Source organism: Rana temporaria, chromosome 2 (genome assembly GCF_905171775.1).
Source record: "Rana temporaria chromosome 2, aRanTem1.1, whole genome shotgun sequence".
Classification (NCBI taxonomy): Eukaryota; Metazoa; Chordata; class Amphibia; order Anura; family Ranidae; genus Rana; species Rana temporaria.
This window is the reverse complement of record NC_053490.1, coordinates 168870447-168884743: the sequence shown is the minus strand read 5'-3', so window position 1 is coordinate 168884743 and position 14297 is coordinate 168870447. Positions and strand designations below refer to the sequence as shown.

The window sequence follows — 14297 nt, the reverse complement described above, 5'->3', positions numbered from 1 at the left end:
AAGTCTTTTTGGGGATGTCTCTACCAGCTTTGCACATCTAGAGGGTGACATTGTTGCCCATTTTTATCCATTCTTTGCAAAATATCTCAAGTTCTGTCAGATTCGATGGAAAGTGTATGTGAACAGCAATTTGCAAGTCTTGCCACAGATTCTCAATTGGATTTGGTTCTGGACTTTAGGCAATTCTAACACATGAATATGCTTTGATCTAAACCATTCCATTGTTTATATTTAGGGTCGTTGTCCTGCTGGAAGGTGAACCTCCACCCCAGTCTCAAGTCTTTTGCAGACCCTAACAGGTTTTCTTCTAAGATCTTCCCATCAACTGACCAGCTTCCCTGTCCCTGCTGAAAAAAAGCATCCCCACAACATGATGCTGCCACCACCATGTTTCAGGGTGATGTGTTCAGGGTGATGTGCAGTGTTAGTTTTCCGTCACACAGGCCCAGATTCAAAAAGCAATTGCGTCTGCGTAACCATAGTTACGCAGCGCAATTGCTTACTTGCGCCAGCGTTTCGAATGCTCCTGATTCAGGAACCTCGTTACGCCGACTGCAGCCTAAGATATGACTAGCATAAGGCTCTTATGCCAGTCATATCATAGGCTGCATTCTTACGATGGCCGCTAGGGGGGCGTTCCCGTAGTGGTCAGCAAATAGTATGCAAATTGCATACTAACGCCGATTCACAACCCTACGCGAGCCCTGCGTACGCAGTTTACGTTGTTTGCGTACGTCGGTTTTTGCGTAAGGCTGCCCCTGCTATTAGCAGGGGCAGCCAATGCTACGTATACCCGTCGTTCCCGCGTCGCGTTTTTAAAAAATTACGTAGTTTGCGTAAGTGAATCGTCCTTGCGACGTCATTTACCGCAATGCACGTCGGGAAAGTTTCCCGATGGAGCATGCGCACTACGCTCGGCGCGGGAACGCGCCTAATTTAAATGATCCACGCCCCCTACGGGATCATTTAAATTACGCGCCCTTACGCCGGGCAGTTTTCCGGAGTGCACACGCAATTTACGGAGCTACTGCTCCGTGAATCAAGCATAGCGCAGGAAATTTACGGAGGTGCAGTGGCAAAACGGTGCGCTGCGCCTCCGTAAAAAATGGGCGAAGCTACCGGAATCTGGGCCATAGTGTTTTGCTTTTAGGCCAAAAAGTTCAGTTTTGGTCTCATCTGATCATAGCACCTTCTTCCACATGTTTGCTATCAGCTGTGTCCCCCACATGGCTTCTTGCAAACGGGACTTCTTATGGCTTTCTTTCAACATTGGCTTTCTTCTTGCCACTCTTCCATAAAGGCCAGTTTTGTGGAGTACACAACTAATAGTTGTCCTGTGGACAGATTCTCCCACCTGAACTGTGGACCTCTGCCGGTCATCCAGAGTTACCATGAGCCTCTTGGCTGCTTCTCGGATTATGGCTCTCCTTGCCCGGCCTGTCAGTTTATGTGGATGGCCATGTCTTGGTAGGTTTGCAGTTATGCCATAATCTTCCCATTATCTTCCCATTTTCGGATAATGGATTGAACAGTCCTCCGTGAAATGTTCAAAGCTTAGGATATTTTTTTTTTTTAAACCTAACCCTGCTTTAAACTTCTCCACTACTTTATCTCTGACCTGTCTGGTGTGTTCCTTGGCCTTTGTGATGCTGTTTGTTCACTAAGGTTCTCTAACAAGTCTTAGGGGTTTCACAGAACATATGTATTTTTACTGAGATTAAATTACACACAGGCGGTTTACTAATTGGGTGACTTCTGAAGGCAGTTTGTTCCACTGGATTTTAGTTGGTTTATCGGAGTAAAGGGGGCTGATAACAAATCATCACTATGTTGGGAAGGCAAAGATGGCTATTGAAACATTAATGAGCTGGCAATACATGGATCTAAATTTGTCTGGTTCAGTTTGAACAGGCTGAATTTTGATCCATGTGTAGCGCCTGGTTACTTCAAAGTACTGGTGCTATTTGAATTTAGAGGGAGATAAGAGTGTAGTTAAACTTTGATCTGGTTAAAATGTTTATATTGGGTCTCTGTCTCAGCTTGCCTGTGCTGTGGGCTCATTCTGTTGTGCTGGGGTGTTCTTCCCACCCCAGTGCAGTAGATGGCAGCAGTGGAGTCAAGGTTTGGGTGCTCTTCCCCAGCAGCCAATCAGGAGGGCTGAGCCTTGCTGTGCATGCTGGGGGAGGGTATTTATGGGGCAGACACCATGAGTTCTGGGTCTTCTTCGTCCAGTGTGGCACCCACCTTTAGGGTGACCACATCACGGCCCCCCGGCGTTATGGCCTACCTGGCCGGGGTGTTGTGCCACGCGGTGTTCCTGGTTCCGGGACCATGTTGGTCCGAAACGTTTGAGCAGCGACTGGGACTCAGTGATTGACTGGGTTCCCACTTTTGAGGATCCCAAACGGTAGAGCTGTTCGGTGGGGAGTCCGTCTGAGGAGCGCCAATGAGGGGCTGGCAATCCAAAAGGATTTCAACAAACCACCGGGGATCAAGGTAGCCAGACACTGAAGGATTGATCACCTGTCAGTTGGTACCTGGGCGACGTTAAGAAGGAGATCCAGGTGTAATTCTTCAGAGGAGGTTTGCCTCCGTATCTGCAATCAGAGAGGGCCTGTGGCAGAGGTGTCTCCCTGAAGTTCATACAAGGAGGGTCTGTGGCAGAGACTTTTCCTCAAAGGTTCGAGCGATACTCTGGCTGCCAGGTCAGTGAGAGAGGCCTGTTCAGGTACGCTATTCCCACTCAAGCAGGAGTGGCGTAGAGAAGTGTTACACACGGTAGCAGGACTGTTTCCCTATTACTACGCCTGAAACAAACCAGCAGCTCCTCCGGGGGTAGTGCTACACATGTATTGACATGGTGGTTGTACAGAAGTGGATCTACTGATCTGGTTCAAGGTCACAAGTCCCGAGTTGGATATTTAGGGGGATGTTGGTGTGCCCCAGACAAAGCGATACAATTCTCATATGTGGTTTTACATGGTACACTGAGAGGTTTCTCTGCAGTGCCTGAGGATATGTTTCAGTGACAGCTGTCTAAAGTCCCATTCCCGCCTTTTGTTTTTTTTCCTCTGGTGCAGTAAATTGCTACATACAGTAGTGCATCACTGTGCTATGCAGGGAACTGGAACATGTGTGTGTGTGTGTGTGTGTCAGGGTGCACCACAACAATCTAAAACTGACAGCTGTAAACCCACCCTAAGAGGATTTCTAATTGTTGTTTTTTGATTTTTTAATGGGACAAAAAAAACTGATTGTTGCTCATCTATTTTCTTACAGCTTGTTGATTTTCAGTGGAAAATTGGAATGGCCGTTAGTTCGGACAACTGTCGATCCTTGAATCATCCATATGTGACTGTGTCATTAAATGTGGCAGATTCTTCTGGTCAGGTCACAAATAAAGTCTTTGAGATGTCTATTGCTGAATTTCAGGTTGGTGAAAGTCACTGCTGCCATTTTTTTTTTATTCTTGGAATAAAATTTCAGTTTGTGTTACTTTTTCGGAAAGTTAGGAAGCAAAATGGACACAGCTGCTTCTGACACTTGATGCTCCCACATGAAGGCTGCCATTAAAAATGCTAATTGTTATGGTTTCAGTACTTTCTTAGTCACTTGGTTAGGAGATCGCAGGTGAGTCAAGTTACTGAATGGCAGGACGAATATAATGCCGCGTACACACCATCACTTTATGTGATGAAAAAAAACAACGTTTTTAAAAACGTCACTTTAAATGACCGTGTGTGGGGGAAAACGTCGTTTTATGTCTTGTGAAAAACTACAAAAAAAAATTGAAGCATGCTTCAATTTTATGTGTCGTTTTTTACTTCACAGAAATTGACCGCGTGTAGCAAAAAACTATGTTTAAAACAACGTTTTTACACCCGCGCATGCCCAGAAGCTAGTTATGAAGCGAGCTTTAATGGAAAAACGTGGTGAACGTAACCTCGCTTTGCTAGAGCATTGTGAAAAAACGATGGTGTGTAGGCAACTTCGTCTTTGAAAATTGAAGTTTCAAAAACGTTGTCTTTTACTTCACAGAAAATGTCATTTTTTTTCATCACATAAAGTGATGGTGTGTACGCGGCATTAGAAATACGAGGGCGCTCTCACAGTTCATTGATGACTACAAGCCGTCAGCGATAAAATACATAAAGTAAATGGGGCGCTAAAGTACACATGTACCTTTTTTAATGTCGCTTTATGCCCCATCTGCACAGTTAGCCCTTTTAGACTTGTATAGGATGATCTTCCAAGCACCTTTAATCTTGAAATACAGCCCTATACAAGATGTATTTCATTCATTCATTCATTAAGAGAACTGTGCCCAAATGGCTGCACTGTTTTTGAATATTGCTAGCGGGTTCAAGGAGAAAATCCACTGCCCACTGTTACATGGAGGAGGGATCAGGGAGGGGAGAGGAGGCAGGAGCTGGAACCATAATAATGGGTGTAACATGTAACATGTTCCAAAAGTGAGCCTATCCTTCAAACCCAAAAGCAAACATTTATTGTATTGTAGCTTACCAATTCTTACATAGTTGGTAAGGTTGAATAAAGACGCCAGTTCACCCAGTTCAACTTGTGTGGGTGTGTGTATTTATGGCCCTACCACTTCCTATATATCCCTGTATATTGTGTTCAATTAACCACTTAAGCCCCGGACCAATATGCAGCCTAAAGACCCAAGGTGTTTTTACAGTTCGGGACTGCGTCGCTTTAACAGACAATTGCGCGGTCGTGCGACGTGGCTCCCAAACAAAATTGGCGTCCTTTTTTCCCCACAAATAGAGCTTTCTTTTGGTGGTATTTGATCACATCTGCGGTTTTTAGTTTTTGCGCTATAAACAAAAATAGAGCGACAATTTTGAAAAAAAAGCAATATTTTTTACTTTTTGCTGTAATAAATATCCCCCAAAAACATATATAAAAACATTTTTTTTCCTCAGTTTAGGCCGATACGTATTCTTCTACCTATTTTTAGTAAAAAAAATCGCAATAAGCGTTTATCGATTGGTTTGCGCAAAATTTATAGTGTTTACAAAATAGGGGATAGTTTTATTGCATTTTTATTTTTTATTTTTTTTTTACTACTAATGGCGGCGATCAGCAATTTTTTTCGTGACTGCGACATTATGGCGGACACTTCGGACAATTTTGACACATTTTTGGGACCATTGTCATTTTCACAGCAAAAAATGCATTTAAATTGCATTCTTTATTGTGAAAATGACAGTTGCAGTTTGGGAGTTAACCACAGGTGGCGCTGTAGGAGTTAGGGTGCACCTAGTATGTGTTTACAACTGTTTGGGGGTGTGGCTGTAGGAATGACGTCATCGATCGTGTCTTCCCTATAAAGGGAATGACGCGATCGATGCGCCGCCATAGTGAAGGACGGGGAAGCCGTGTTTACACACGGCTCTCCTCGTTCTTCAGCTCCGGGGAGCGATCGCGACGGAGCGGCTATAAACAAATAGCCGCGCCGTGGTCCCGGATCGCTCCCCGAGCGGACCCGACCGCCGCATGTAGCGGGGGGGGTCCCGATCGGACCCCCCACCCGCTAATAGGCGAGGACGTACCTATACGCCCATGTGCCTGTACGTGCCATATTGTGGACGTATATGTACATGCGGTGGTCGGGAACTGGTTAAGATGCCCATCTAAGAGTTTTTTTAAATTAGCAACACTTTCCACTGAAACCATCGATTTATCGACATGAGTTCCACATCCTTACTGCTCTGACAGTAAAAAACCTGCTACTCTGTTTAGGTTAAATCGCTTCTCGTCCAGCTTCAAAGAGTGGCTTTGTGTCTTTCATGAGTGACCTGAGCCTGAATAGTTTCCTCCCAATGCTAGAATCACCATTTAGGATATTTGTATATTGCCATCATATCCCCCTTTGAGCATCTCTTCTCCAGGGATAATAATCTTAATGTTTGTAATTGTTCCTTATAACTGAGGTCCTCCAACCCACTTATTAGTCTTGTTGCCCTTCCCTGGACTTTCTGCAGTTCTAGCACATCTTTCCTGAGCACTGGAGATCATAACTCAATGGCATGCTCAAGTGGTGGCCAAACTTAGATGCAAGGGCTGCACTAGTGTTGTTTTTTTACGTTTTTTTTTTTTTTCTATTTTCATCTGGTGATCCAGCCAGTGAGTTTTTTTTTTTTCTTTTTTATAAAATGCCAAGCTCTTTTTCAGATATTAGTTACAGGGATGAGACAAACCACTTACCACTGACGGGGTGCTTACAATGATCAGCTTTTGTTTATTTATGTAAAACCTTTGTCCCAAAAGGAACTGCTTATAAAGTATTAGGTGGAGCTTGCCTTCAGTTTGTTTGGGCACATAATCCCTTTGCCAGATATATAGTGTTTTTTCGGGCGCTATATAGATGACATATTGTTAACCTGGAATGGGAGTGTGGAATTATTTGAGTCATTCGTTTCACATTGAAATACAAACACTTTAGATCTGAGTTTCACATATGTGATGGACCCTATGGAACTAGTGTTCCTAGACCTGACCCTATATCATGAGGGTGGGTCTATTTGTACAAAGAATTACTGTAAACCAACTAGTGGAAATTCCTACTTGCACTATACTAGTTGTCATCATCCTTCTTGGACAAAAAACATCCCAAGTGGTCAGTTTTAAAGGCTGAGAAGAAATTGCACTAATGATGGTGAATACGAGCTACAAAGCGTGTCCTTTACTAATAAATTTCTACAAAAGGGATATCCGGCTGAGTTAATAGACGCAGCACATGATAAATTTAAAGAAAATATACCATCTGCCAAACTTCCAAAAAAATCGGATGCTAATACTATAAGGTTTATAACTGAATATAATAGCAAATATAGAGGCATTCAGAGTATCGTTAAGAAACTTTGGCGTATTTTGCATCTGGATCTGAGATTGACACCTGTTTTACCCCCGGCTCCACAGGTCACTTTCAAAAGAAGTCTGACTTTGAAAAACATTATAGCTCCTAGTAAATTAAAAAATCCCAGTAAAAATAAAGCTATGGATATTGGGTCCTATTTTGATCCGGTATTTTCCAGTGCAAAAACAAGGTTGTTTGACTTGCCAATTTGTCCAACATGGCCAGTCCTCTTTTCCTGATAAGTCTGGCCATGTATATGACATTAGGCAATTCATCACGTGTTCCACTGAATACGTTATTTATGTATTAATATGCCCTTGCAATTTGCTTTATGTGGGCCTCACTATGCGCACCCTACGAAAACAGGTGGGTGAGCATCGGCGGCTCATACAAAAGGTTGTCATGAACACAGTGTTCCCAGACATTTTAAGAGCCATCGTGCTAAGAATATCCAGTGTTTAAAAATTGTAACCATTGAATATATCCCAGGGGATTTCCTTACTGACAATGAGAGGTTCTCTTTGTTGTGCAAACGAGTATCCTTCTGGATTTATAAATTGGCCTCCTTATCCCCCAATGGGTTAAACGAGGGACTTGAAATTAGTAGTATCATTTATATTTACCATTACCCATAACTGTATGTATACATAATTATTATTATTTTTTATGCCAACAATACCACTCAATTAGTATTTTTAATGGTAGAACTTTTATCATTATTGTATTACACTACAGTGATGAAAATAAGTATTTGAACACCCTGCTATTTTGCAAGTTCTCCCACTTGGAAATCATGGAGGGGTCTGAAATTGTTATCGTAGGTGCATGTCCACTGTGAGAGACATAATCAAAAAAAAAAATCCAGAAATCACAATGTATGATTTTTTTTTAACTATTTATTTGTCTGATACAGCTGCAAATAAGTATTTGAACACCTGAGAAAAACAATGTTAATATTTGGTACATTAGCCTTTGTTTGCAATTACAGAGGTCAAACGTTTCTTGTAGTTTTTCACCAGGTTTGCAAACACTGGAGGAGGGATTTTGGCCCACTCCTCCACACAGATCTTCTCTAGATCAGTCAGGTTTCTGGGCTGTCGCTGAGAAACACGGAGTTTGAGCTCCCTCCAAAGATTCTCTATTGGGTTTAGGTCTGGAGACTGGCTAGGCCACGCCAGAACCTTGATATGCTTCTTACAGAGCCACTCCTTGGTTATCCTGGCTGTGTGCTTCGGGTCATTGTCATGTTGGAAGACCCAGCCTCGACCCATCTTCAAAGCTCTAACTGAGGGAAGGAGGTTGTTGCCCAAAATCTCGCAATACATGGCCCCGGTCATCCTCTCCTTAATACAGTGCAGTCGCCCTGTCCCATGTGCAGAAAAACACCCCCAAAGCATGATGCTACCACCCCCATGCTTCACAGTAGGGGTGGTGTTCTTGGGATGGTACTCATCATTCTTCTTCCTCCAAACACGGTTAGTGGAATTATGACCAAAAAGTTCTATTTTGGTCTCATCTGACCACATGACTTTCTCCCATGACTCCTCTGGATCATCCAAATGGTCATTGGCAAACTTCCTATATAAATCTTGTTGGCTCACACAGTCACATGACCTGATGAAGGGCCACGCCCAGGTACGCGTTGTCATGATTACAGCCTAAACATCTCAAACATCCCTCCATTCTGCCACCCTCTGCTTGTCTTGCATCCTGAGCCTCAAGCATAGCCGTGATACCGGTCCGTCTGAGCCAATCGTCATCCTTGGCTCCAAGCCTCGTTTTGGGCTTAGCTTCCTGGTGTCGTCTGACGTCACGCACGGGAAGCTCTCGGCAAACTTCGGAGCAAGTGAACTGTGCCGGTCGGGTGATTTTTTTTTCTTTTCCCCCCAGAGCTAGCCGGCTGTTTCACCGGGCTTCCATTCGGCTTTTCACTCCACAATCCATGTGGATTTGTCCCCCCCCCCCCCCTCGTGTCAACTGCGGGCTTATTACAGGGGATCCACGAGGCTTCTATCCACTGCAGCATACCTTCTCGTCACTTGGCGGACTGACTGCACGCCTGTAAAGGTATTACCATCACATTGCTAAGCAAGCTGAGTGTTATTTTACCATCCATGCAACAGAGGACTGTTTTTGTTTTAACATATGATTTTATGGCAATATTAAATTGATATTTTAACTATTAGATTGCCTTTCAATCCTTGTCCACAATAGACTTGACCCCTTATAGCGCTTTTCATATGGTTGTTTTTGTTTGCATATAGTGTATCTTAACCACTTCCATACCGGGCACGTATACCCCTTCCTGACCAGGTTAAATTTCAGCTTCTGGCACTGCGTCGCTTTAACTGACAATTGCGCGGTCGTGCGACGTGGCTCCCAAACAAAATTGGCGTCCTTTTTTCCCCACAAATAGAGCTTTCTTTTGGTGGTATTTGATCACCTCTGCGGTTTTTATTTTTTGCGCCATAAACAAAAAAAGAGCGACAATTTTTTAAAAAAGTCAATATTTTTTACTTGTTACTATAATAAATATCCCTTTTTTTTTTTTTTTAAATATTTTTTTTCTCAGTTTAGGCCGATACGAATTCGAATTCTTCTACATATTTTTGGTAAAAAAAAAAAAAATCGCAATAAGTGACTGGTTTGCGCAAAAGTTATAGCGCTTACAAAATAGGGGACAGAATTATTATTCATTTTTATTATAATTTTTTTTTACTAGTAATGGCGGCGATCTGCGATTTTTTTTTTTTTTTTTTTTTTTTTTATTGGGACTGCGACGTTATGGCGGACACATCGGACACTTTTGACACATTTTTGGCGCCATTCACATTTATACTGCGATCAGTGCTATAAAAATGCACCGATTACTGTATAAATGTGACTGGCAGTGAAGGGGTTAACACAAGGGGGGCATGGAAGGGGTTAAATGTATTCCCTGGGTGTGTTCTAACTGTGTGGGGGGAGGGGGGTGACTGGGGGAGGTGACCGATGCTGTGTCCCTCTGTACAAGAGACACAGATCGGTCTCCTCTCTCCCTGACAGGACGTGGAGCTCTGTGTTTACACACAGAGCTCCACGTCTTGTCCCTGTAGCCACCGATCGCGAGTGCCTGGCGGACATCGCGGCCGCCAGGCACGCGCATCGGCATCTCAGGAATGCGGCGGGCACGCGCGCGCCACCGGCGGCGCTCGCGCGCCCTCTAGTGGCCTGGAAGAGCGGAGGACGCATATATGCGTCCTGTTAGAGATTTAGAACCACCCTGCCGCCGCACATATTCGTACGGCCGTCGGGAAGTGGTTAAATCTGTTAGTACATCTGACACTCCCCTCCCCCAGACTGGCAATGCTGTGGTCCAAGTGTGCCCCCCCCCCCCCCTGTGCTGCTTCATCCAGAGTGGGGGTACTCTAATACAGGAGGTGCGTCATAGGCCAGATCACTAGGGGAAACAAGTGGGAGAAAGGCCTAAATAAAGAAAACACATGTAGACGCCACATCCAATGATTGGTAAGCTGCAATATATTATATTTTTGGTTTTGGGCAGAATACCACTTTAACGTCCCCACCCCAGCTGTTTACTTACCTCAACAAAACAGCTTGAGTCCTGCTTCTTGTCTTCTACCTCTATCACCTAAAATTCTCTTCCCTTCTGGCCACACCTTTGCAGCGCACCCTAATAAACTTGTATAGGGCTGTATTTCAAGACTGAAGGTGCTTGGAAGATCATCCTATACAAGTCTAAGAGGGCTCACAGTGCAGGTGTGGCATGAAGTGACATTAAAGGTACATGTGTACTTTAGCGCCCCATTTACTTTATGTATTTTATTAATGCGACACATTACCCTGCCTAAATGCAAGTTCTGTTAAGGCAGCCCATTAATTTTGAATGGGCTAGCAGCTCGCCCTAAAGTGGTGAGTTGCTTTATTATAGGTAACATATTGAAACGTTGGTTCTAAGCAGTAGTGGAATTCTTCCTGAAAAATAGCAGTGCACTTCCTGTTTTTTTTTTTTGCCTAGGCACTCCTGGGTCTACAGCCTAATAGCTGTATATCTGCAGTGTGACAGATTCCTTCCTGTAGCACTAAAGTTGATCGATGGATCAACTTTGGTACAAACAGCCTGCACATAGATGGATCGAATCTTGGCTGGTGCATGCTGCACCAGCCGGAATTCGATCCACCTATGGCTGGCTTAAAGCATGGCTGCCCCTAACTGCTAGTCTTATGGGATTTGCAGTGATAATTGGTAATGTCACTAGGGTACTGCTCATTGTTGTTTTTGCTGGAGGCTCTGACGTGAGGAAACAAGGGTCTGCCTTTACCAAGATGGTCATGTCTTCAGACTTTACAAAAAAATGTGCCAAGTCAGTAGTGGGGAAAAATACCAGCTGAAGGGAGACCGCAGACAGTTTTGGTGATTAGTCCTTTGCCCTCTGCCTTTTTTGTTTCTCTAACACATGGAAAAACAGAAATGCAGTGTTTGTTTTTAACTGTGCTAGTATGTTTGCAGAGAATGACACCACATTGAGGTTGATTTACAAAAACTCTAGAGTGCAAAATCTGGTGCAGCTTTGCATGGTAGCCAGTCGGCTTCTAACTTCAGCTTGTTCAATTTAAGCTTTAAAGCGGGGTTCCGGGCATCATTTTTTATTTTTTTTTTGCAAGCTAAAATTAATCACATTAAATAGTCCCTAAAACATATTAATAGCTCCCCAATCGTTCCAGAAATCATTGCAAACACTTGCCTTATATCCTCCAGCTCATGTTGTGGCCATATCCATCAAATGTGTGGGCATGTGAAGCCCAGTTCATTTTTCGTCCTGGTTTTCAGGGAGAGGTGCATGCTGGGCGATTTTTAGGCAGAGTAATGCCCAGAGACTCCTGGGAAATGATGACACTCATGGCAATGGGGTCTTGGGACAGTAAGTTGAACCACCTAGGACCAGGAACTAGTCAGATTACAAAATCTGCCTAGTAACAGCCAGATAAAAGTGAGTAAAAAATTTCAGCTGTTAATAGAAAGTTCATTTTGAGGGTGGAACTCTGCTTTAACAAAAAATAATGGAAGCTGATTTGTTTCTGTGCCGAGCTGCACCAGATTTTGCACTCTCCAGTGTTAGTAAATCAACCCCTCTGCGTATAACATGTTAACTTTGTGTGTTTCAATTGCTACTAAAATGCAGTATGAATGATCTGTGTGAAGGACCGCCTGGCATCCGGCCTGGGTGCTTTTGCCAAGGTACAGCTTTCTCCACCCTGGAACCAGGAATTATTGCTGAGAATTGCACCCAAGAACTAGGCGACACTAGCTTAGATGCAAACTGGAAAACATTTATACCACTCAAAATCAGAAAAGAGCTTGATCACATTTATCCTAGACAATGTGACTACATAAACATTCCACAATGGTTCAGTAATGAGGTAAAGTGGACAGGTAGCAGATAGACAGAAACAATAGGCGACTCATTTAACAATGGGGCTTCACACCTAGGAGGCACACATTGGGGGGAATTATACAGAGAAATACCCCTTAATAAACATATTTACACAAAGCAGCAGGAGACTCCATCTGTTTGAACCGATTATAATCTTCTGCTGTGAGTCTTAGTCTAGGAGGGGTTTGAAGCAGTCAAGACTGGCTTGGGCTGCTGATTCCATACCCCAACAAAACACAGGGCCCCAAATCTGTATCCAGGTACTAGGTTCCCAGAGTCTGTATGTTCCGGGGGGGACCTGGACCTGACTCTGAAGCAAAACCACTCCAAGTCCCCCAGGCACACACCTCCCAAGGAATAGAGCCCCCTCAGAAGCCAGGACCCATCAGTAGACAATCTGCTACCCTGTAGTCCCCTCCAAAAGCCCCCTGTCCAGGTTGGGTCTGTCAGTCTGTGTGAAGGGTATTGTTACTTAAAAAAATTATGTGAACGGATTAGATCATATTTACATGTCAAACCTAAAAAATTAACTACTGAATATTATTTAATCAATTATTTTTATTTTTATTTTATATGTAGAATTTTCACAAACAATTTAAAGAGATGTCTGCAGCTTTAGAAACTGTATAAAATGGACAGCAAAAATCTGACATCCTGTAACTACAGACAAAAATGCCTGCACTTGAATTGCTCATAATAATGGGCCTTCTTTCTACCGTCTATCATTTTTGAGTGCCAGAATTTGACAGGAAATTAGCTCAGTGATGACCACATTTTCCAAAAATATGTGTATCAGACACTTCAAGCAACAGATAATTCTGCAGTCCGATGTTTGAACATTTCCTTGTTTCTTGTACAGGTCTCTAAGGAAATTACTTTTTATTTTTATTGTACTATTAATATTTTTTTCTTACAAACTGTAAAGAGCCTTAATGAATGCTCCCTTCTACGCACAGGTTAAGAACATTTTGTATTGTTGAAATGTACACAAAATAAAGTGATTTTGTTTCTGTATTGTATATGAACTGTTTACATTCCTTTTTACTGCACTGCTGTTTCTTTAGGCAATGACATATCTTTTATATTGTTCTGAGATTGTACAGTCTACACAGCATAGTGAGTCACTGGCATTTCTAGTGTCTGTCAACAGGAACACCATTTCCTACCCTTGGCCTCACACGTATGTTGTGTACAGGACAGCCTGTGCAACACCCTTCTCTAGAGATCAGCTTGGCTTTTACCCAACATTTTACATGTGCTAAATACTATTGTTTCACGATGCAATAATTTTGCCTATAAAGATAAGAAAGAAAATAATCAAGCGTTCCTCAGGTTATGTTATAATGAAACCCTGTGGTTTATTAGCAACATCAGAGGAGCAAAAAGGATATACAATTCAAATTGCAGAATTGTTTCCCACCAATATGTTGCATACTGTTTTGCCCATGAAATCCATGTAAATCATCTACAGTTCAGAATCTTTCGAACGGAAGATGCATCTAATGGGGAAGGCTTTTGTAAACATCTTGGCTTAAAGTGATACTAAAGTTTTCGTGTTTTTTTTATTTTATTTTTTTTAAATTGCACACATGTCTATACTTACCTGCTCTGTGCAGTGATTTTGCACAGAGCAGCCCAGATCCTCCCCTTCTTGGGGCCCCTCCCTTCTGGCAAGTGCCCCCAGAGTAAGCAGATTGCTCTGGGGGCACCAGGCCCGGACTGGCCATCGGGCAAACCGGGCATTCGCCCGGTGGGCTGAGGCCACCGAGGGGCCACCAGGCTGCAAGTCCTAGTAGCGGGGCACAAGGCTCTTTGAGCCTGTGCCGCTCACCTAGCCTCTCTGCGGCTGCCCGGGTAGACGTAAACACAGAGGGGGGAGGAGCTAGATGAGACGCCTTCGGCTTCTCCATGGCCGGGGGCATGACTGCGAGGGGGAGGAGCCAGAGCAGACACCTGCTGCTGACAACTTGAAGCCGGCC

At 43.5% G+C, this 14297-nt stretch overlaps 1 protein-coding gene across 1 annotated transcript in view; it reads left to right on the top strand.

Annotated features, from left to right (window-relative positions):
* COMMD6 (COMM domain containing 6) overlaps nt 1-13337 on the top strand; it is a 33585-nt gene extending 20248 nt beyond the window's left edge. The window contains exons 6-7 of the mRNA XM_040341383.1: nt 3280-3432; nt 12898-13337. Coding sequence (XP_040197317.1) covers nt 3280-3432; nt 12898-12948 — 204 coding nt within the window. The 3' untranslated portion in view covers nt 12949-13337. The remainder of the gene's footprint in view (nt 1-3279; nt 3433-12897) is intronic.
* The last annotated feature ends 960 nt before the right edge of the window (nt 13338-14297 follow it).